The 25,878-nt window shown below is 34.8% G+C and overlaps 2 protein-coding genes across 2 annotated transcripts; both read left to right on the forward strand.

Annotated features, from left to right (window-relative positions):
* Window positions 1-20,137: 20,137 nt before the first annotated feature.
* On the forward strand, window positions 20,138-21,141 carry LOC131622934 (probable calcium-binding protein CML36). The gene has a single exon (XM_058893946.1). The coding sequence runs from the start codon at window positions 20,330-20,332 to the stop codon at window positions 20,981-20,983; it is 654 nt and encodes a 217-aa protein (XP_058749929.1). The 5' UTR covers window positions 20,138-20,329; the 3' UTR covers window positions 20,984-21,141.
* Window positions 21,142-22,052: 911 nt separating this feature from the next.
* On the forward strand, window positions 22,053-24,388 carry LOC131622860 (uncharacterized). Its single transcript, XM_058893881.1, has 4 exons — window positions 22,053-22,065; window positions 22,487-23,662; window positions 23,753-24,159; window positions 24,230-24,388. The coding sequence occupies exons 1-4, from the start codon at window positions 22,053-22,055 to the stop codon at window positions 24,386-24,388; spliced, it is 1,755 nt and encodes a 584-aa protein (XP_058749864.1).
* Window positions 24,389-25,878: the final 1,490 nt, after the last annotated feature.

The following is a 25,878-nucleotide window of genomic DNA, read 5'->3' on the forward strand; positions in this document are numbered from 1 at the left end:
GGAATTTCTCCAAGTCTAGTTATTTGACAATATGGTGCTGACATTTTTTATGAGTATTTCTCTTTCTTCTCACGGAAGGTGGAAGAAGTAGTCATTATAATTGTCATAATTCAAATATTATTGGTTAATTATGTGTTATGTGCTGACCAAATTGACCCCTATCAACTATTAGGAAATGGTCTCACTCCTTCCAGAATCTCCTTAGTACACGAAGATTATCATCCTTATGAATTCAAGAGATCTCAAATGTAAATGCATCTAAAGGTTCTCCACAAATAACGGCTAACAAATAGCTAGTTCATTATTTCCCTATCTCACATAGTGACTTGAATGCTGGAGTGCTAACCTTGCAATCCTCACTCCACCGTATTAGAAGCTATGATCCCCCATCACTATGGCTCCTCTTCTCATTTCTAGTTCCAGAATATAATAGTGGTTCCGTTTATGAGAACCGACTACTGATATCAATGATTTTCACACATTCACATTCTCTCTCAAACTTCTCAATTCACAACTTCCTCCGATCACCGGAAAAAAAGTGTTTGTAATCAAACGCGAGGATCCATAGCATCTTATTTCATTTAAGAATAATCTCAATTATGGTCCCTCATAATTCTAGATCTTCAATTCCTATAATTTTTTGTGACGGTTGGATCTAAGGTGACCAGACCTTCGTTGAGCCCGAAGTTGTTGCCGCTACTTTAGCAGTAAGTAATCCACCGTTTCTTCCTCCGCCGCAAAGCGGTTGCCCCATCCACAAGTTGATCTACCTCGAAGGTAGAAGCAGAAGTCTCGGTATCTTAGATAGGAGCAGTGGTTTCCAGAGGAGGCTCCATGGCCTCAATGTCTTCATCCTTGTCAGGTCGTAAAACATCTTCAGCTTGTTCACCTTTTCCAAGTTATCTGCAAAATGCAATCAAACATATTTAAAAAAAAATACTAAGACTCCGCTCTCACCAAATATCTTTTTTCCTTTCCTCTTGGATGAGCGCATCATGATGGCATAAGTGTCGATTTTCCTTTTTCTCACTTTGATGAGAGGCACCTCGCCAAGGCTAAATCCTTTCTCGTAACCAATATTGTATTTCCTCCTTCATGGTCATTTCATCTAGAGAAAGAAAGATCGGCTTGGTATGGTAAGAATATACTTCCCAATTGAAGTGAATTTTTGGCTAGTACTTTGAGAATGAAATCCTACAAAAACTATAAGACTTAGTAGAAAGGTAACACCAAATGAGATAGGCCTTTAATGAGCCCCTGATCACATAAGTTATCCTAAGAGGTGTGCCTCGGATATAACATATCAAAGAATAATCCAAGGGAAGGTTTCCAAGATTTATACTCGACACACAGTTTAAATATCCTCACAAATGCCCAGGACCCTGGTGAATTTGGGAGGAGCAACTTTTAAGTGCTTTAGGACTGCTACTACAAAGCCATAAAAAGGCAATTGTGTCCATATTCTTGTGAGTATACACTCATAGAAAGGGATCATGCAGTGTCTGTAAGAAGAAATGCATATCCTCTTCTCCGTCCCCACTAGAAAAACCTACCATTCTAGAGGATCATTAAACTTAATTTCAACAGCATATATAATGGCCTCAGTGCTCAAAATCGATGAAGTGCCTGCTATTGTTGTCCACCCATTTGTACTCCATCGCAACTGGCTGGTCTCGGAGATTTAAGTAGGCTTTAACTTCAGCGTCGCTTGGCTTGCAGATATTGTGCATCAGGCGAAGTTAGATAAAGCTTTTAGCACACTCTGTCCTTTGTTGGTTGACTTGTATTTCCCCTTTATTTAAGATGGAAAGGGGCATATGGACCTCGATACGATTAACCTCTCTGCTATTAGTTAATAAAACGACTTCCAATGAGTCAGATGAATAAGCCTATTTTTCCATGGAGTTCCTAAATACCCTTTCCAAATCAGAGTCATCAGACAAGGATATTACCTTTGGTTCTAAACGATAATGATCGGTAGGACGGGATGAGAATTAGGGGACATCTTTATTCTCGAAATAAAAGAAGCATCACTCTTATAATCACTCACTAGGTCAACAACTTTATCACTCATCTTGACTAAAAATCAAGGAATATTGAAGATAAAGCTTGAGTTTAGTATGATACCTAGGTATGTGAGATTGATGAAGCATGCGAAGAGAAATAAAGGAGAAGACTTTGATCAAGGCACTGAAGGTCGCTTCTATTAATATGCTCATGGAAGAGGAAACAAAGACGTTATCTAGGAAAGTTACCGTAAATTTGAGTGCCAAAAGATGCAAACATTTGAAGGATTCAGACCAACAAAAAAAAGAGGAAGTCACAAGATCAACAGTTAGATTTCCCTTGTGAAAACACGCCAACTCAAGTGCACTGTAAATTTCATCATGCCCTAGCTAGCCTGTCAGAAGAAGGTTATGCAACATTTAAATGATGAGGCGGCATTTAATGTGCTTTTTCTCATTACTTTTTCAACTAATTCTAGACGTTTCAGTTCTATTTCACATCGGAGATATTCTGGAGGTCGGCCAACATCACTTAAGGTTTTTTCCAGCTCTTTCAATGTCTGGAAAAGCCTTGAGGGCGACTGTTCTGGACCGTCTAGAGGCCCAAAAGACCAAGACTCAAATCATCTCAAATCCACTCCATTTGATTCAAGATGTAAAATCAGTTCACACGCTAAGAGCAAAGTACATTATCTGATCTCCATTTTCACTACCTTCGTCTTAAATTTTGAACTAATTTGAGCATTAGAGTGCTAATCATGCAGGTCTACCACGCACTAGCGTGAAAGAGATCAATACCACCACTTAAGATCATCAATTATTCAACTGCTTCCATTTCAGATTCTTAAACATAACATTTTTTAACCACATTTATATCGTAACACATACCTCAAATTTAAAATCAAACAAATCAATAAGTTATTTAAAATCAAACAAATCGATAATTAATTAACTCTAATTTATTCATATATAATGCTTATGTAATGAAAAGACGAATCTAATCCCACCACTAAAAGTACAAAATCATGTATCTAATTAGCCAACCTATCCGAATACTTATTACTATACTATTTTGAAATTACTTAGTATTTACCAATAGACATTTTGCCTATAAATTATTATTTTTTGGTGGAGAACTAGAATGATGTTCACTCTTAGATGTGATATTTCAAATTTTCAATGTCCATTCGTCTTTTCACATGCATAGACTATTGTAGATTATGACATTTCTCGTTATTAAAACACACAAGAAGATAGTGGGGGTCCAATTTTCCAACATAAGACATCACAATTAAATGAAACGGTCAAGAACCTTGTAACCCTTTTCAATGTGCGTGTGCTATGGGCGTGGACATATCCCAATGGACCGACACATCACTACCCACAATGAAAACAAAAAAGGGGCTCAAAGTCACTAGTAGAAATTGGAATATGTTACATTACATGCACTTGACCAAGAAAAAAAGAAAACTATTTATTTTAGGGATGATAGGTATTTACCCCCTACCATATAGGTCAGATTTGATTTACCCCCTACTAATATTTTTTTTTGAATTACCCACTTAAAATATGAAAAGTTCTATGATTTACCCCCTAGGACCCCTGTAAACTTGTTTTTTTGATTTACTCCCTGGTTTTTACACGTTTAGGGATACCCTAAAAATACAGGAGTAATCCAAAAAAAAAATTTAATAGGGGTAAATCGAATCTCGCTATATGACGGGGGTAAATACCTATTATCTTTTTATTTTATTTAACAATTGTTTTGGAGTATTTATAATTGAATATTGTTTGAGGATTTTCCGTGTGCTCAAAGTATTTCCGCGTGCTGTTTTTATTCGGCGCTTATTGCAATCCAACTTGCTCAAATTGTTGACATTGTGCTCTAACAAGTAGCTCGTTGCTTTTTCCTTCTTAACTTTTACTATCATTAGATTAGGAGATTAAAAAGCATGCAAAGGATAGAACTTTCGGTGAAAATCTTTAGTCAATTTTAACAAAAATTGAAAACTCCACAAATGTGTTTAATTGTTCTTTTCTAAAAAATATTCAAAATTGAATTTTGTATCATTGTTTGAAAATTAAATCAAACATAACAAACTCTCACATAAATGGTTTGCCTATGAACTAGAAATTAAATGTCAAGTAAAATAGATGTGTCTTGTTAGGCTAAATTTATATTTTTGATACTGCAAAAAATAGATTGACCTGCAAGATTAACACTCCAACATCTAAGTTAGTGGGAGAAATTAGAAGTAATGTGTGCTGAAGCGGCAGGCAAAAAGTAATAGGTATTATTTATTACCGAAGATATAGGTTATATCGTATCATAGTCCACAGAGATTGGTTGAGAAGAACTACCGCTCGACTATCTCGCGTTCTAAGTTTCATGATTGGGTGCGGAAGGTAAAATGCGGGAAAAGTAAATAAAAGCACATAAACAATCTATTGTAGCCTAAGAGCATTCAGACTGGAATCGTATTTCTACTTAACCCGTCGAATACTTAAATCTGAAAATCTATCGCTCAACACTCACAATACGCATCAAAATCACCAGGCATCATTCGAGACGCCACATCAGTGTCCATTTCTGCAACACCGACGAAAGCTCAACCGTACTATTCACATCAGCGATTTCTCCACCGACACAAACAACACAGAGGCATTAAAGATCTATAATGTTCATTTCTGCACTGACACAAACAACACAATTATTAGCTCTAAATCCATGTCTGAAACCTAGAAACTAACAGATATAATTCCTAATCAAGATCTATGATGTTCATTTCTGCAACAACACAAATCCAAAGCATTTAAGCAAAAAGATCAAGAACAGCAACAATGATGATTTGTAAAGTGAATATATAAACGGACCCAAGATCAACAAATATACATACAAGAGAGGAAAAATATACATACAAACCCCACCATTGGAATGGGTCACAAGAAAGAAGAAGAACAAGCGGAAACTTCTCGTGTTTGTCGGCACAATCGGAGACCACCCGAGCTAAATCGACATGATGAGACACCCAATAGTGTTGCTTGAACTTCTAAACTACAAAGAATGGATCAGAGCTCAACTTTGTCCAAGAAGAGGTGATAAAAGCCTAAAAACACAAAGTTGAACTATTTATACAAAAACAGAATTTCGCAGTGGGCGCGACGCGCCCTCAGTTCTGCCAAAAATTTATTCTTTTGCTCCTACAGCGCGCGACGCGAGCTACACTAGAACAGCAGCTTTATTTCTTCAAAACGCGTCTGCAGCCGTGTCTTCGACACTTTATTCCTCGAGGCTCCGAAAATGCAAAAATACCTACAAAAAGACAACAAAACTATCAAACGGCACATATTTACACAAAAACGTAATAAAACACAAACTATACAAATATACAATAAACAGATAATTATTCAAACGATATTAACAAAAAGTATCGATAAGTGCCACTATTTACATACACAAAATAACTACATTTTGGCACTTATCAAACTCTCCCCAACTTGAATTTGTTTGTCCTCAAACAAGGCCAAACACTCAAATCGCAAAAGTAAAAATCCAAAGAATCAAGAATCAACAAGATTTGGAAAAACGAAACAATTGTGCGGTTCAAACAAAAACGTACGAACAAAGTAAATATTTACCACAATCCTACAACGACAACATGAAAACGAAACGAATCCTAAGTACAAAAATCATACAAAACATTCTAAAACAAAACAAGCTCAATCACGAATCATTTAACACCCTTCTAAACCCCGCGGAAATTTAAAACAATATATCAGAGTAAAAACATAAACACAAGGGTGCCACAATTATTTAAAACAAATAAACCAACCATGGTCAAAGTCATGCTTCATTAGGAAACGATTTACCAAAACACAATCATGTTTATCACAGCGGAATAAGAAACATCGTCAAATACAACCAAATGGAAATACAATTCATCACCAAATAAAATAGAGTAATCTCATAAAACTCTAAAACTATCGTCCCCCAGTGTTACAAAATCAGAGCATGACCGGCACTACCCAACATAAACGGATAAACTCTACGAGTCATCCTCACCGAACACTAATGTCGTTACTCCTCAATCTAAAAATGTCAACATGTAAGGGTGAGTCTCATTCTCAATTAGTAAATATTATGCAATTCATAAGCAACAAGCATCATGATATATCGTTCATCCAATCATACATACTCAGATCCACTATTATTATTCATCAATTCATACAATAGTAAATTACACCACATAACACAGAAATCCATTCAATCACGAAATAACAGAATGCATATGACACAACTGACACTATGCATGTGGTACCAATAAACCGTGGAATCAATCCACCTGACTGATCTACGCATCATCGAGATACGGTCCACCGACATAATTTCCGCACAATGGTAAATATGTCCACCATCGATCCAAACATCACCGGGATCCATCACCGAATGCATATGAATGAATGGACACACATATCATACTTAAAACATCACCGATCATGATGAATAACTCATCTCAACACCACATCACCAAATAAGTATGTACATGTTTCCAACATCATTCAAATATCCACGCATTCATCACAATCATAATAATAATCACAGCCAATTCATCACCACATCAATTACATTGTCACACACATTTCATATGCACGCAATGTTTAATTCTCATCAAGTAATTAAATCGAGTTTTTAAAGAAATAAAGTCGGCCACTGCCCATATTCATCATTCATCATATAAAACATTTAATTACTTGCACAACGCCCAAAACGGCACTAAGAAAAGATTCACGGATCAAAAGATACGCCATTTTAAAGTTTTAGAAAAATTCCCGCACAACAAGGTTCGCTCAGCGACGCGAGGCAGAAGCGAATTCCTTCCGACCTCCGCTCAGCGGACCTCTAGCGACGTTAGACATAAGCTAACTAGGTCGGGTCCTCTGCTCAGCAGACCCCCCTCCGCTTAGCGGACCTGCGATTTTACCAAATCTCAAGTATGCGACAGACCCTGCGATTTCACCTATTTTCACTCCAAAATCGAGTTTAAACAGCATATACAGGCATACAATCATCATACATTCAATCATGCACCACCAAACATCATTTAAACTCATTATTAACCAATAGATCATACAATTTGCATCAATTCAACCCAAATTATAACACCCTAACCTAACAATCCCAATATCTAATTGAACCAAACCATACATCAATCTACCTATCCCTTAAGACCACATCAGAGGTACTAAAAGGAAGAGTCTCCCCTTACCTCGATGAATTTCTTGAATGCTCTTCTTCCATTTCATGTTCTTGCTTCTTTGTCTTCTCTTGCCCTTTTCATGTGTTCTTCCTTTTTCTCCCCAAATGGCTCTTTTCTTATTTTATGAAAATAAAATAAAAATGAACACAACTTAGTAAAAGGCCTAACCAAATAGCACCCCTCTTTTACTAACATTACACCATAAGCCCAATAGTTCTTATTCCATAATCTTCCAGTTAAATCCAAATTAAAATACTAAAATTCCAATTAATTAATTTAAATCCAAATTAAATTAATAAACGGAAAATATGGGGTGTTACAAATCACGCCTAGCAAAAATTCATTGGTAGATGAAAAACACCGAAAGGTGAGGACTTTGACACACACCCGACAAACTTGCAAACAAAAGATAAAATTATGCATTCATCCACAAACAGTATCGAAAATGCAACGACACGAATCACAAGGGCTTTAAAGGTTATATTGCGGCTCGGTTAACAAACAAGTGATAAGTCCTAAAGCTAATCGAAACAAAAACTTTCCTAAACCTAAGGGAGTAATTATTTCCACAAAGTTTCAAACAAAGGAATTTCAATCCAACTTTTCTCTTCATCACAAGTTTCACACCAAACGCAATACTTATTAGTACAAATCTTATTCAACTCTTTTTGTTATTTTCTTTTTTAAACGTTTTCTCTTTTTTTTTTTTCTTTTCTATTCTTTCTTTCTCACATTCTTTTTTTTCTTTTTCTTTTTCTTTCCCCAACCTCATATCAACCACAACATAAGCAAGCAAACATCCTCTCCCCAACTTGAATTCAACCACAACATCAAGTGAATACTTTCTACTTTCTAAGGCAAAGTAAAAATCCAACCAAACATCATAGGTGAAGATCAAGAAAACAAAGAATCAAACATCCATACACAATTGAAAACCAAGCGCTCATAGACAAGTATTAAGAAAAAACAATATGGATATTGACAAAAGGCTCAAAAGTGGTTACTAATGGTCACACACTCACAAGGTGAATTGATATTTGGCTATGGTAGTTGTGCTCAAAACCAAACAAGTGCCTTGATCACTTTCGTGCATTCACAAAATCAATACAAACGAAAGATTAAACATAATAATATCCAGTTAAAACAAGAATTGTCGGTCTCTCGCATATATATATATATATATATATATATATATATATATATATATATATATATATATATATATATATATATATATATATATATATATATATATATATATATATATATATATATACACACAATGGAAAGTCAACCAAAGATCTCTAAACTTTTCTCTCCTCTAAACTTTTCTCTCTTTTCATTATTCCAACGTAGGGGTGGTTTTTGGCCATTTTTGGCTAGAAATCACCCCTCACTCAACACCGTTTTATTTCTCTTTTTATTTAAATAAGTGGTTATCCATATAGATTTGCTTCTTCTTTTGTGTGTTTTTAAGTTTTCATCGTCTTGTGCGGTGTTTGTTGGTTTTCCCGTGTTAGTACGGTGTTTGTTGGTTCAGATTGACACATTTACTTTAAATCATTGCAGATTTGAAGAAGACTTGGGCGTCAATGTTGCAGATCCAGAAGTATGAATATTCTGGTGACTTTTATTTTGTCATATTTGTAGGCACTTTCAGTTTGCCGTTGTATGCTATTAACCTAGGTGTTGCAAGATTGTTTGCAGATTCACCTTTTTCCGTTTTTAGCAATCTTGAATTTGTAATGATCGATGTATTTTTCAATTTGAATGAATGAATATCTTTTTAGTAAAAAAAAATACAATGGAAAGTCACCTCACATTTATGGTAAAAAGGGAAAACTAATTGTGATTCAAGTCATGAGCAAGTTATGCAAAAAGAATGAGTAATATGAAAATTATACAAATGAAAAGTCTCCAAAACATGCTATGCTATAGAAAGAGAGAGATAAACGAGTACCTTGCTATGTACGAATTCGATCAATCATTACCGCACAACCGACATGTTGAATCTATCAAAATTGGAGAATTACCAAATGCAACCACAAGCGAACGGGCCAAAATTTGAATCTAAACACAAACAAAAGAATTAAAAAAAAATAAAACTATAAAATACTATACTATAAAGTCTTAGGGTAAGTGGAAAAGAGTCGAGCCAAGCGAACAATTAAAAAGAATTCACTGGCCAAAAGCATCACAACGCGCGACGCGCGCTACACCAGAAAATGAAAAACCAGTCCAGAAAACCAGAATTTCCAGTGCAACCTCCACTTATCACCTACACTACTCATTTACAGAAAAATAAAACCGTTGGGGTGCCTCCCAACAAGCGCTCGTTTTACGTCGTTAGCTCGACGTCTTTATTGTGCACGGTAGTAGCTTCTCCTACGATACGTCAATGTTTTTGCCTCAACGCAACCTAAAGAAAATGTCATAACCACACACTTGAATAAACGTTACGAAACGATAACAGTTTACAACAAAACATAAACAACACATATGTGCGCATACTTAAACAATAAGAAAAACACAATTTACAACGGAATGGTGAAATGACTAAACAAGTTGAAAAGTGAAGATATGCAATTTTAAGAGCTAATCCGAGTTCAACTTGTTTAGTAAGTTCACCAAACAAAACGAAACAAGTATAACTATACAAGTATACAAGTATGCGTCTATGCACAAAATATACGATATGGACATATTTACGGAACTTAAAACGTGAAACCATCGCAATGCGATTAATCTCAAAACCAATCCCCGGCAACGGCGCCATTTTGCTGATGCGGTAAAGCGGCAAGCAAAAAGTAATAGGTATTATTTATTACCGGGTGATATAGGTTATATCGTATCGTAGTCCACAGAGATTGGTTGAGATGAACTGTCGTTCGACTATCTCGCGTTCTAAGTTTCATTATTGGGTGCGGAAGGTAAAATGCGGGAAAAGTAAATAAAAGCACATAAATAATCTATTGTAGCCTAAGAGCATTCAGACTGGAATCGTATTTCTACTTAACCTGTCGAATACTTAAATCTGAAAATCTATCGCTCAACACTCACAATACGCATCAAAATCACCAGGCATCATTCGAGACGCCACATCAGTGTCCATTTCTGCAACACCGATGAAAGCTCAACCGTACTATTCATATCAGCGATTTCTCCACCGACACAAACAACACAGAGGCATTAAAATCAATACCCATTACGATTATTAGCTCTAAATCCATGTCTGAAACCTAGAAACTAACCGATATAATTCCTAATCAAGATCTATGATGTCCATTTCTGAAACAACACAAATCCGAAGCATTTAAGCAAAAAGATCAAGAACAAAAACAATGATGATTTGTAAAATGAATATATAAACGATCCCAAGATCAACAAATATACATACAAGAGAGGAAAAATATACATACAAACCCCACCATTAGAATGGGTCACAGGGAAGAAGAAGTATAAGCGGAAACTTCTTGTGTTTGTCGGCACAATCGGAGACCACCCGAGCTAAATCGACATGATGAGACACCCAATAGTGTTGCTTGAACCTCTAAACTACAAAGAATGGATCAGAGCTCAACTTTGTCCAAGAAGAGGTGATAAAAACCTAAAAACACAAAGTTGAACTATTTATACAAAAACAGAATTTAGCAGTGGGCGCGACGCGCCCTCAGTTCTGCCGAAAATTTATTCTTTTGCCCCTAAAGCGCGCGAAACGCCCTTATCCGGCGCGACGCGAGCTACACTAGAACAACAACTTTATTTCTTCAAAACACGTCTGCAGTCGTGTCTTCGACACTTTATTCCTCGAGGCTCCAAAAATGCAAAAATACCTACAAAAAGACAACAAAACTATCAAACGGTACATACTTTCACAAAAACGTAATAAAACACAAACGATACAAATATACACAAAACAGGGAATTATTCAAACGATATTAACAAAAAGTATCGATAAGTGCCACTATTTACATACACAAAATAACTACATTTTGGCACTTATCAATGTGTAAGTGAAATGAATTTGAATACATGAAATAATGTGTTTTACCCTTATATTTTAAAATTGGTTGAAACTGCTCGCTATGATGTGTTGTGGTGTGCTGACAATCGTCAAATTGGACCGGATGCCAATTGATATGTTGGAGGGTAGACTTTTCTTCTTCTGATTAGAACAAAAGCTTATGTGCTCTACATGTCTTTCAACTTGAGTTTGCTCTTGAGTTTTATATATGGGTCTTGCGAACTGCCTAGAACAGTTATCCCTCAAGACTTTGTTCTATTATGTAGAATGAGTGATTTGCAATGTACACCTTTAGGTCAACTGTTTAGCAAAAGTAGATGAAGAGTTTCTATGAGATGTCATTACCATTGGAAATAGATGCATTAATGTCTCACTCTTAATTAACATAGTTTCATAGAGAGGCTCTGATGTGTGTCCATATATCTCATGGTAGTGATGTTCCCTCTATCCTAAGATACTCAAGTGCTCTAAACACTCCCTAATAAGAACTTGATTGTTTGTGGTATGGTTTAAACTTCCTAGTGTGATAGATCGCGCACTTCACTAACGTGAAAGTGCATATAATAAATTCTTGGACCACTAATCTTCTTTTTTTTATGCTTTTGATTTTTTTTAGAAACACTTATTATTTTCCTTCGTTTGTGATTTCACGTGTTGTTGTGTATTTCTCGCATATGCCTTCATCTTTGACCAATTTGTGCCCCATCTTTTAGCGTAGGAGCTCCTAAGTTTGCCTTTTTAAAAGGTAATGCTTAGATTTACCTTTCCTTAAATCTTACTCTCTTTATTAGGGTTTTTGAAGAAGAAGTTCAAGGGCTTTTATAGAGGAGATTAATGTTGATTTAGTGGCTTATTTTGCCACATTTTAGTAGGAACACCAAAGTTGGCTTTGAACTTGCCCCCAACCTGAAGTGCGGAAGGCCGCAGAGTCGCATGGGATAACTCATCGATGTGAGTGGATCAAGAGACATTAGATAATGCCTCTATGTTTGTTCATGATGGCTACATAGAATGTGTGCGCCTTTACAATAGTGGGATATTCCAAAGATTGAGGATGTTTCTCCTTGAATAAGACAAGAGGATAAGCAAGCCAAAGGTATATTACATGAATTAAGACACTTGTATTTTGCCTTCCATGCAAAACACCAAGTGTTCTTTGCAAAGCATGCACCATAACAAGTGTTCTTTGCAAAACATGCACCACACCATGCAGCCCCGACCCTGTGCAGGCGCAACAGGCTCTACAACACAAGGTCCTAAGTTTTGGAGGTCCCAAAGTCTTAAAATTTTTAATTTTTTTTACATTAAAATTAATAAATATTAAAATTGTTATAAAAAATTTAGTAAATCAAAAGAATATTATGATAAAAACCCAATAAATTTAAAATATGAGATTGATCAAGATCAAAATAATTATAATTAAATATTTTTATTAATATATACATATATTTTTTATATATTATTTTAAATTATTATAATTGTATTTTTTTAAATAAAATTTGGGGCTTTTTTAAATAAAACAAGACCTCCGGTTTAATTGGGCCAATACTAACACCATGTGCACTTCATATACCTTGTTACTTGTCATCACATGCAACATTCCATTTTATCAAATGTATTGGTCATGTGGAAGTGTTCGTCATATATAGCTCCTTGTCTTGTTCTTTCAGTCCTTTAAATTTCTTCTCATTTCCTTAGGGCATCTTTAACGTGGGTGAGTTAATCATTTGATTTGTCATAGTTGACTGTATTTATAGTATACCAACATTGCATTAAATCTATGTGGCAGTAGCTATAGATTATCGCGCTTTTCATAGCCAACGATAACTAACACTATTGCAATAATATTTGGTATTAAAAAAATATTCAACTGCCGTTATACTTCAGCATAACATTAATTGGCATTCAAATATATGACAATCTGGGGTCAAGTTTTGGTTCTTCATAAACAACCACCATTAAAGTAAAAACTACTCAAATCAACTATAAATTTTTTAAATCCTACAAATCACTTTGGGCCCACAAAAATACTTTAGTTTACCCATTTTAGTTACTCCCACTAAATTGCTCTTACCTATCAAGATGAAAGAATTAACATACTGACAACGTCAATCAAATTCTTAAAATTAGTTGATAGTGAATTGAATTGAATATTTTTGTATTTAATATATATTTTAATGTTTTAATATTTAGTAGGCAAGTACTCTAATATAGTTTCTAATGGAAAATATCCGCGTTAGATCAAAGTTTTACTCAAAAAAAATGAGAGACACAATATATTTATGTAAAAGTTTAAGATAATAAGTGTGTGAGTCCTCCACTTTTTTAAAGAAATGTAGAACTTTTAACTTACACTTATATTTTAATAATTTTCCTTTTAAGTATGAATCCATCCACTATGCTCCACTTTAAGTGAAAGTTATTTCATCCACGTACACTTATACCGTCGTTGACTCGTTTATTATGTCACTAGAAGTTAGTTTCAAAAGCATGGGCACAATTATTTAAATGCATGCATATGGCTGGTTCAAATAAAGAGAAACTGCTCCTAATTTTCAATGAGGGTTGTAGCATTGAATTGAAAATGGCTAATATGAACAGTGACATCATACCAAAACCTTTGGATGAGTTAGAGGCTTTTGCTGGTTGTAATGTATCTAAGGAAACAAAAGTTATTCCACCCTAACCTTCACATACTAAAGGTTGTGGAAAAAGAATTAAAGGGGGAAAAGAGAAGGCTATAGAAGAAAAATAAAAGAGAACAAGAGTTTGTAAAACTTGTAAGCGATATGCATCCCGTGATAGTCGTAATTGTCCAACAAAATTTTCATTTTAATTTTGGGTTATAATTTTGGATGTGTTTGGATTATAACTTTGAATGTGTTTGGATTTTAAGAGTTACATTATTACTTCTATTTGTATAACATGCTTTAGAAAGTTTGAAAATTGATAGCATTGTTATGTGTTATATAACACGTTCTGTTACAGGTTATATTGCTAATTTTCTATATGTAGTTTAAGTGTGCTGTAATTTGAGCATGTAGTATACAATCATGAAAAAGCATGTAGTATACTTTAATTTAAGCAATGGGCATGTAATATACACAGACGTGCGATGTAACTTTGAATCTGGATTATATCTCTCACTACTTTAGTAGCAGAAAATAAAATTCTGCCGCGACGATATCATTCAAAATTCTGCAACTTTGAATCTGAAAATATCTTTAAAGAATTACATGTCTGCTATTTCAATTGATTTTTTTTTATAATTAGCATAAGTTCCATTACATAAAAAATAAATAAAGTCTGCAAATCAACTGTGGGACTTCTTGAATGTGATTATGTGGCAACGATATATAGAATACTATCAAAGACGGTGATTCATCGACGACTATATATAATATGATACGATAGACGGTGATTCATGTGAGACGATATATATAATATGATACGGTAAAGACGGTGAATCATCGACGACGATATATATAATATGACAAGAAAGACAGTGATTCATCGATGACGGCTAATATAATATGATACGATAAAACGGTGATTCATCAGTGATAATATTAATAACATGATACGAAAGAAGGTGATTCATCATCATCGGTATATGTAATGTGATACATTAAAGACGGTGATTCATCTGCAATAATATATATAATACGATATGGTAAAGACGGTGATTCATCGACGGCGATATATATATAATGCGATACAATAAAGACGGTGATTTATTGCTGATAGTATATATAATCCAATACAATAAAGATCGTGATTATCACAAGAAACGTGTTGAATGGAAAATATGATATATGTAAGTACTCTAGCTTTAGGATTGACATTAATTTTAGTAAAACAAATAAAGCATGTTTAGTAGATAGGCTGAATTAACATGTTGACTGGAACAGGTTGAGCAAGAAGTCCTCTCTCATGTTAAGACATGTTGTGTTGAGATGTCTCGACATCTGGAATGATATATCATATGAGATTTTCTATATAATAGCATACAACATCGTTCCTGAACTGAAGTGGATAAGTTAAATTTGTTATGATTTAACAATCACATATATATTCAGAGATATGTGTCATACCCAAAAATTTACCCGATACGATTCACGTCTATTAATTTATTGAGGGTGTCTAAATTAGGAGTTATGGGGTTTAACATTTGTATTGTTAAACCAAATCTCTTATAAAAAAAACCTTCTAATTGAATGTGGGGGTGTATCTATAGGATGTCCTTTGAGCCCAATTGAAAATTTAGGCCCGTTAACTTGTTCCTAATTTTTAATTTTTAATTTTTTGGTTTAAATTATATATTTCGGTATTTCCCTATTTAAAATATGTTTTTTTCTAACATTAATTTCTTTTTATACAAACTATATATAAATTATTATCTTTATTTTATTATTTAGTTAGTATTATCATTAAAAACAAATCTATTATATAAATTATATTAATATTACTATTAATCATTATTATTCTCAAAATCAAATCTTATGAATCAAATATACAATAAAAGTCCAAATACAGGATCAATCTAATTTACAAATTGAATCAAATCCTAAAAACCTAAAGCAAAACCTAAAATAAAATCAAATCTTATTTCATGAATCAATTTACAACAAATCAAATATATTACAATCAATTACAAAGCAAATCTAATTTATAAAAAATCAAATCAAAATTATAACGAAACTAAATCAAATCTAATTTACAACAAATTGAATCATTCCTAATATGAATTAACCCTAAGGCTATAAATAAGAAACCTAAGTCTACAGAAAAGGGGATGGAGAAGAAACCCTAATCTAAAAGACGGAGAAAGAGAGATCGGAGAAGGGTGTTGAAGCGTGACGCCTTCAACCTTGCACCGACACCTGCGAGCAAAAAAGAATAGGATTAATAAGGAGATTGGAGCTTACACGATCCAGAATTCAAGATAAAAGGTAACCCGAGACACTTAGCTTAAGTTTTTATGTCGAATGCATGTGTGTTTTGATGTTGGTTTCTGGAAATTTAGGGTTAGGGTTCTTCAACTTAGGGTTAAATTAACACCCCCTGGATTAATATTAAACAAAAAAATACACCTCTTGCGTTCTAGTTAAAAGAAAGAATAATTAATTGTTTTAAATTACATGATTAATTTTAAATAATTGTTATTTGGTTTGATTATGTTTAATAGTCGCGCTGATTAATAATATTTCTTCTGATTAAAAATGTTCAAATTGATATTAATAATTGGATATAATTTTACATGCACACTTAAGGTTTAATTCGTTAATTGTTTTAATCGATTACGATGATTAGCGACCAAAATTAATTTTTGTCAAGCTAATTTATATTAGGGTCGATTTAATAATTGTTTTAATCAAATCAATTGATTATGATGATTAATAATCAATTATTCAAATTTACTTTAATTTATTTAAACTGGTTTTATTTACTAAAGGTTTTAATCAATTCAATTGGTTACGATAATTAGTAATTCTTTACTAATTTGTTAATTATGTTGATCAAATCATTTGATCAACGCGATTAATAAAATTTCAAAATATTAAAAAGGGTTGTATGCCATATAATAAACTTTTAACATCTTCACAAACTGCGAATTACACAAAACTGCGACAATTACCAAACTGCGTACGGTAGTTTAAAATACACTTTAACATACAAACTTCAAAGGCATACAACCTCTAAAAAAACACCAACATACCCCGAACTACGTAGACTCTGATCCTCCATAAGGAGGTACGTAGGCACTTGGTAACAAGGCGAGTCCCCTTCCCCAAAATTTCAATAAGGTTAACATTTGCCCTATTTAACTGTCTGTCACCTTTCTTTATTAGCCATAAACCTTACCTTAATACTTTTAAGCCATAAACCTTACCTTAATACTTTTAAGCCATAAACCTTTACCTTAAATAAAACCTTAGGAAAGGGTTAAGGGTGCCTAACACCTTCCCTTGACCAGATTATAATAACTTATCCAGATCTCTAAACTTCGTAGGGTTTCCTATTCGCCATGGCAGAATAGGTGGCGACTCTAAAATCTAAATTTTTAGACCAGGTTGCTACAATATGATGCAATCATATAAGGCGTTATATGTTTAAAAGGTCAGAAGAATCAAATAGAATATTTGAAGAATATACAGCTTTATATAGTTTCTAAATAAGGAGATATTCTTGGAAGTTACTGCTAATTTGTAACAACATATTTGTTGTTTTTAGAAGCCCAAATCCAGTTGGGTATAAGATATAAATATAAGGATTTGTAACCTAGTTTAGTACGGCTCAAGATGTAGAAGTCTAGGGTTTGTCAAGGTGAATCTCCCGGGTTATGGGAAGATCACCATGTCCTTCTCGAAGCTGTGAAGCAAGAGAAGTAGTGTCCACCTTGAAGCTTGTAGAAAAGAGGTGTATTGTTCTTGGAGGAAGCTATGAAGCAACTCGAAGTTATTGTTCTTAGTCAAGAGTCTTGGCTAGGTATTGTCATGGAAGTGAGTCTTCTGAGATTGGTATCATTGTTTGTGATTGAAGGGATTTGAGGAGGGTCTCATAACTAAGTGAGTCTTAGGTAGAAGTAATGCATTGGGTAGTGATTAAGTGAGAAGTTGTAAACTGAAGTTTATTTAGCTTCGAATTGATATTGTTGATAGTGAACTTCATTCCTGGCTTGGTATGCCCCTAGAGTAGGAGAGCTGCTCCGAACTGGGTTAACAATCACTTGTGTTCTTTACCTTTCAGTACTGCGTGAAATTGTTTATACCTTGCCTGTGTATTTCATGACAGACTGGATGTCTCAACATCCTATAGGACATCTGGGTCTACTGCACCATAATTTCAATATACAATAGTTATAAACACTTGTGGAAGGGGATGATGCACCTTCCATATTTGTTACATATCCTTTTGTCTTTATCTATTGGAAACACTCCGCCATTGGATGAAGGCTCCACATCATTCTAAGCGTAGTATAAGCAAACCTCGTGGAAAAAAGCTGATACGTTCATCAATATTTCCCAATCCGCCCAGTCAACTGAGATGTCTCTTTTCGCCTTCTGAAGCACAAATGGCGAAATCTCCATATTAAGAAACTTTGCGAAATTGAGACCAACATGAACAATATGGGGTAAATAAGCAAATTACACACAAACTCTCCTATAAAAAGGTTCTACATTAAAAGAAATATCTTGAAGAAAAAAAGTTGAGGTATTGAAATATCACTACTCAGGAAACCCTAAAAAAGAAGTAAAAGTGAAAGGAAAGTGTTGGCTTTATCCTAAGGAAGACTGATCAATTACTTGTGCATGTCGAATGCTAATGAACAAAGATTACGTATGAACGTAACAAAAAAACTAGAGCAGCAAAACTCACAAGAAATAATGATGGTAGAAAGCATAAATAAGTTATGTTGAAGGTGACTAAAGGTAGAAAAAAGATAAAATATTGTTTCAAATGCCTCTTATATGCGCTTTATACATTAAAGATCGTATAATCCATTGTCCACCATCAACAGTTGAGATTTCATCGAAGATCGTGCAAAGCACTCAAGTACTCTAAAAGGAGAAAACCTCATTGTCATATAGTGTAGAGACACACATCGGTTATTTCCAACGAAACGTTACATATTACAAGAAAGGTACTAAATGAGCATGTTCCCAATGAAGGTGACGTACCATCAAAGGTTGTTGACTTCCCCGGACCAAGAAACTGAACTTGAGCATATATGGCAAACCCTCATCCTACAAAGCATAGACAATGGCTTAGGGCAGCTATTTTGGATCGTCCACAAAACCCAAGAGGAAAGGCTTTATGGTAAAGTGAAAGTGGTAAAGCGCGCATAAGAGGTAGACCTATATTCCCCTTGAAACAAGTAATTTTGTCTTTAGAAGCTCTACTGATCATCCAAATTAATTTGACGGTTAACAATTATTCATGCTTTCTTGTTGAGAACTATTCCCACTATTTAAAAGGAATGACGCATAATTCTTAAATATTCAAATTCATTCTCAGTATCACATATTTTTTATTCTCTTACTTATATAAATGTTGAAGTGTTAATGTTACAAGTTGTCTTTTCTCCTCTGCATTAGAAACTCAACTCCATCATAACAAACAATATTTCATCATTCACCATACAATTATGGTTACACCATAAAACAACTCCCATAAAAATGGCTAAATTTTTTACTTAATACTAAAATGTTACAAAATACGTATCATATTTAATTACAACATATGTTATATTTTACAAACTTAAAGGCTCCCTTTTTTTTAAAGAAAAACTATTTTGATAAGAATGGTAAAATAAATATATAAAATAATCAAAGTGTAATTAAATTAAATTAAGTTTCTTTGTTAATAAAAATATACTTCAAACAAGAAAATACGTGAAAAGTTTGTTTTTTATTACTCGAGTGCCCCCGGGGCACTCTTTAAGGTTTCCAAATAAAGAATATATTATCTAAATAAATTAATCATTTCAATTTTCAATTCATTAAATACAAATATTTTCAATAAAACATAAATTTTGTTACTTAAAAGAAGTCAATTATTTCTATTTTTAATGCAATAAATACAAGTATTAATAACAAAACATACCATTTTTTAACTCTTAACCAGTGCCCCTGGGGCACTCGTTAGCATTGCCCTAATTTAATATTGACCACACCTTAAAAAAATACACACAACGAAGAAAAAATGATTTACTCTTTTATTTAATCAATTTAAATATTTTTCGTGACAACAACTAAGATTAATTAATGACAACGAATAAAGAACAAAAAATTCAAAAAAAAAATTATATATACACACACTTTTTTCAATCAAACTATTAATGATAGGAAACTTCGTGGAAGCTACACTCGAGAAAAGAATGGACCTGCTACTCCTGCCTTCACTGCACCCATTTAACCCCTTCACCTTCCTCTCACTTTCCCCTCACAACACAATTCTCCTTCTCTTCTCTTCTTCTTATCCCTCCTCTTTCTTTCTTCTCAATTCCATCCATTCTTTCATTTTCCATCTCAATTCCAATGAAGTTCATTAACCCTAAAAGCCTCTCTCCCAAACGCCTTTTCCGTTCCAAGAAAGAAAAATCCTCCGTATCAAGATCCGACCCGCTTTCATTTGGGTCAGCTTCTTCCTCCGATGACTCCACTCACAAAGCCGTCACAGGAGGCTCTCAAACACCTACCAGCGTCCTCCCCGAAGCGTCATCCAGCTCGTGGTCCGACGTCACCGTCGAAGTCCAATGGGAGCTCGCACAAGCCTTCCAGTTAATCGATCGCGACAACGACGGAGTCGTTTCGCGGCAAGAGCTTGAATCCGTTCTCACGCGCCTTGGAGCTCGGCCGCCGAGCTCTGAGGAAATCGAGATGATGATAAGTGAAGTTGACAGCGACGGTAGAGGATGCATAAGCGTGGAATCGATCATGAACCGGATTGGATCCGGTTCGGTTAGCTCGAACCCGAACCCGGAGGAGGAACTGAGGGAAGCGTTTGAGGTGTTTGATACGGATCGGGATGGGAGAATCTCGGCGGAGGAGTTGTTGAGGGTTTTTAGAGCGATTGGGGATGAACGGTGCACGTTAGAGGAGTGCCGGCGTATGATAGCGGGGGTTGATAAAAACAGAGACGGGTTTGTCTGTTTCGAGGAGTTTTCGTGTATGATGGAGATGCAGCGGTGATGACGACGATGATGATGATGATGGTGATTGTGATTGTGATGTTATCTGATGAAGATGATACCATGTGATCATCATGATCATGTTATACATAATAACAACGGTATAATATAAATATATTATTAAATGAAAAAAAAAAAGAGACAATTTCTTTGATTATCTATGCTGTTCTTCTTAGTCTGTTTTTTTTGTTGTAAATTTTTTTATTGCAGTAAACTAGCTTTTTGGTCTTAAAATTGTAAGATTATGAAAAGTTGGGAATTAAATATAAGAAATATTAAATTGTTCTTTAAAATTATTTAATGTTAGTTAAGTGCTTATTTTTAATTGAGGAAGAAGGAAAATAAAAAGAAGAAAGCGCGTTCTGAAAGTGAAGGATGTTTGGTTTGGACAATTATTCAATTGGTCGGTTGTGATGGGAAGATTCCTGGAAATGGGGTTTATTGAATGGTTGGAAATATCTGTCCAACGTGGCATACGCAACCTTTGCATCTGAACAAGAACGGTCGTCTTCGATTTGGGTGGTAGATTCCAATGTTTGAATATAATGATTGAAATTGGAATAAGTTGGAATTTTACGTTTTTATTTTTTATTAGAAAAATAGAAAAACATAAAGAAAACTCTATACCCCAGAAAGACAACAAAACGGAAATATAACTTAAAAAGTAACACCACTAGACTCTTTCAAAAAGGTTTCTATTAAGAGAAGAAAAAGAGAAATAAAATGAATATATTAAGCAAACGGTTGGATTGTTTAGGGTTGGTAGTTTGTTTTTTTTTTTTTAAGAAGGGATATTTAGAAAACTTAATTTTTTTTTTTTTTTTACAATTGGGTTTGTATTTGTTTATAGTCCAACATTTTTTAGCATGCTCTATCCATCTTTGTGAAAAATTATACCCCGTATCCCTACGTTTATTCCAATACCCATACAATTTTTTAAAAATTCCAATTTTATTCTTTTTTACTTTTAACTTTTTATTTTTATTTTTTATTTTTTCATTGTTACTGTTTGTACGGACGGTGGGGAGAGACTTGGAGACTGTTACGTTGCCTGAACCGGATAACCAAACATGCAGTATTCCGGTTAGTGTAATAAAAAAGCGGACAACCCAAGGGTGGGTGATCCGGTTTGTTTTTTTCAACTTTCATCAACCGGATATCCCAGGGATGGGTATTCCGGTTTGTTGTGTGTCCCAACCGGATATCCCCTTTGTGGGTATTCCGGTTCTTGTTTTTCAAAAAAAAAAATCGTTTTTTTTTAAATTACTTTAATTTTAATTTTTTAATTTTTTTAATTATATATTAAACTAAATTAATTATATATATTTAGGTGTGGATCCTCCTTTGAAGAAATGCGATGTAACTCAAACATGTGTGGATACAACTGATGTTTTTGTAACTGGTCAAAAATTTGCTACAAGAGAAGAGGCGATAAGTTGGATTAAGGATGTTGGAATCAGGAATTAAGTGACAGTTATAATAGCTCGTTCAGATATCAAAACAGGCAAGCGAGGAAGAAGTGATAAATTAGTATTTGGTTGTGATAGAGGTGGAAAATACAAAAAAACAGATAGCGAAACCCAAAGTGCTAGTAAGAGATGTGGTTGTCCTTTCAAAATTAGGTCAACACCATCGAAAGATGGTTCTGGATGGAAGATCGATGTAAAATGCGGAGTACACAACCACGGCTTACCTGATAGATTTGAAGGTCATGCTTTCGTAAGTCGACTAAATACAGATGATAAGCAACATATTGTTGATTTGACAAAACGCCATGTTCCACCAAGACACATATTATTGTCATTGCAAGAGCGTGACCCGGAGAATGTCACTCGGATCACGCAAATATACAAACATAAGAGTAAGATACAAAAAGACATAAGGGGTCCTAGAACAGAAATGCAACAATTGCTCAAGTTGGTTGAAGAATCAGGTTATGTTTACTGGAGTAGGAAAAAGGATGAGTCAGAAGTTGTGAGAGATATTTTTTGGGCACATCCAGAATCAGTGAAGTTGTTGAATATGTTTCCTATTGTATTGATTATGTTAGAGAATAGCTTAGGTGATTTATGCAAATGTTGGGAGGCTATGAATGACAATATCAAGATACAAGTGGGCAACATTAGAGCTTCATTTCATAAGAGTTTTTATGAAGTTGAGCATGCACATACTAGTCCTTTTTATTCAAATTTGCGTGGTTCAGTATCAAAAGCTGCATTGAGGCAGATTGCTGAAGAGTGGTTGAGGATTGACATGGTGGGTACCGATACGCAAAAGTGTGGATGTACTCATAGAAAAGTATATGGGTTACCATGTGCTTGTGAGTTAGGGAGATATACATTGAGTGGTGATGCGATACCAATTGAGGCTATTCATATTCATTGGAGGAAACTAAGTATGGAAGGAAATCAAGATATAGATGCAGATGATGGATCAGAAATAGACATGACAAATGCAATCGATGAAATTTGGAAAATGTGGAGGTCATTAGATGTTGTCGAAAAAAGAGCATTAAAAAGCAGAGTGTGTGAGATTGCTTATCCAACTACAACAAAGATGTGTCCACCGCCTGAAAAAATTAAAACCAAAGGAGGGGTTAAGAAAAAAGGGAAGAGACCTGTGGGATATGATGTTTATCGTGATCCTTCAGGATATGAGTATGTTGATCAAGCACATTTGAGTTCTCAAAAATCTTCAAAGAGGTTATATTCACAACTATCCCAAACATAAAAAAATAGAGAATTTGATAAATACATTGTACAATTTCCAGATTACATCAGACCATTTATTGATGACATTGTTGATGTAAGAGATGATGGAAATTGTGGGTTTAGAGCCATTGCATCTTTGCATGGTTATGGCACAGATGGATGGTCAATGGTTCGTCGGGATTTGGAGAAAGAAATTATAGGTCCTAGAAGCAAGTTGTATGAGGATTTATTTGGTGAACGCCTTCCAACAGTGAGATCATCGTTGGTGATAGAAACTTTAGGACAACAACCACCAAATAAATGGATGACGTTACCTGAGTTAGGCTATCTAATAGCTAATCGGTATAACGTTGTTCTCGTCTCTTTAGGTCACCCTAGTTTGAGTTACTTTCCTATGACGAGTGCACATTCACCTAATGCATCCATTTACTGCATCGGATTTGTCAATGGAAATCATTGGGTTCAGGTAATTAGTAACACAATTTTGTTACATTCAATCACTATTTGACTTTTTCTGATATTTATTTTATATGTAGGTAAACATGAATGAAGGATTCCCGTTTTCACCTGTCACAAATGAATGGAAGAAATATCGCACAAAAGATGCGACTTCTTGGATGGAAGGATTTGCCGGGCGGTTACAACATTGGCAACGGCTTATGCCTATACTGCCAAAATATGTCAGCTTAGATTGATTTTATGATATTACAACATTGACATTATTTAGTTTGATTTTATGATATTAAAACATTGGTACTATTTAGTATGATTTTATGCTATTGGATTTTAATATGTTGACAAATGGATTATAAATAGTTAATCTCAAACTATAAGTCTTATAATAATACAGACGTCTACAAGTCTCATAACAATACATAAGTCTCAAACTAAAACATAAATATAAACATAAAATGTGACATCAATCAGACTCATTGTCATAAGTAATTGGACCTTCCCTAGGTAATGGTCCGCCCTGTGCAAGTCTGAGTGCTCTAAATATCTCCAGAAACTGTTCGTCTTCAGGAACAGCCTGATGACGCTGTAAGTAATGATGAAGCTCATGAGATATATATGATAATCTCGGGTCTGACGGTCCTTCGTCATAGACAGGCACTGGTACCTCCATCGGCTCATCATCCTGTGGTGCTCTCAAACGAGGATGTGACACCGTATAATACCACGGCAAATAATCATCGTCTGTCTCGTATGGCATGGTGGCAAAAGCAGCTGGGGGATCATCGTGGGATCGGGTCACCTGCAACACACTCTGCATATATGTAGCCCACTCAACATCCACATCAAGTGTGTCTACATTAGGAGGAGCAGTCGGTATGTACTGTCTGTATCCAAACTGACGCAAGCATCTGTCAGGTAAATATAGAACTACAGTACCAAGCCACTTCAAACCACCCCGATACAAACAGATATCATCAAAAGGACGGTGCACCCGATGATCCTCAAAAGGGCGCCAGACAATATCGTGAGGAGTCAACTGAACTAACACAGCTCGGATGTCAGCCACTTTTTGCGTCCCCTGCCTATATTCCCATTTCATCGCCCTAGCCATCGGACTATCAATGCCACAAAACCCAGAAGTACCTCTCTTTCCAACAGTTGGAAAGTACTCATGAATCCAACACTGAAACAAAAGTAAAAGTTACTATTATAAATTAAACTAAATTATAATAAACTAAATTAAACTAAAATATTAGATATTAAGTATAATTAAATAATAAGTAAAATTTTAAACCTGAAGAAGAAAGGCATAACCGCCAAGCTGCTTGCATGAATAAAATGAGGCATCCTCTAAGTATCTGTACAGAGTAACCAGTGCAGCTGCCCCCCAGCAATAGCTTCCACAACTAACCAAATCTCTCAAAAGTGGAAGATATTTTGCCTCGACAAGAGTAAAAGTCTTGTCGGCAAGAATGGTACAACCTAATAGCAACATCATGTATGCTCTCATGGCGCCTGTAAAGTTATTCGCAGCTCTTTGTTGCTCAAAAACTTGCTTCAACCAAACCAATTTATAGTAAGGACCCCTTACAGCAGAAGCCTCTGTAGTTGCATCACTCAGCGAAACACCAAACAACTCAACAGCTAGATGGATAGCATCATAATCGGTGACAACAACATCGGGGCAACCAGCTGGCCCCTAATCGGTACATGAAGAAGACAAGAAACA

Source organism: Vicia villosa, unplaced genomic scaffold (genome assembly GCF_029867415.1).
Source record: "Vicia villosa cultivar HV-30 ecotype Madison, WI unplaced genomic scaffold, Vvil1.0 ctg.000045F_1_1_1, whole genome shotgun sequence".
NCBI lineage: Eukaryota > Viridiplantae > Streptophyta > Magnoliopsida > Fabales > Fabaceae > Vicia > Vicia villosa.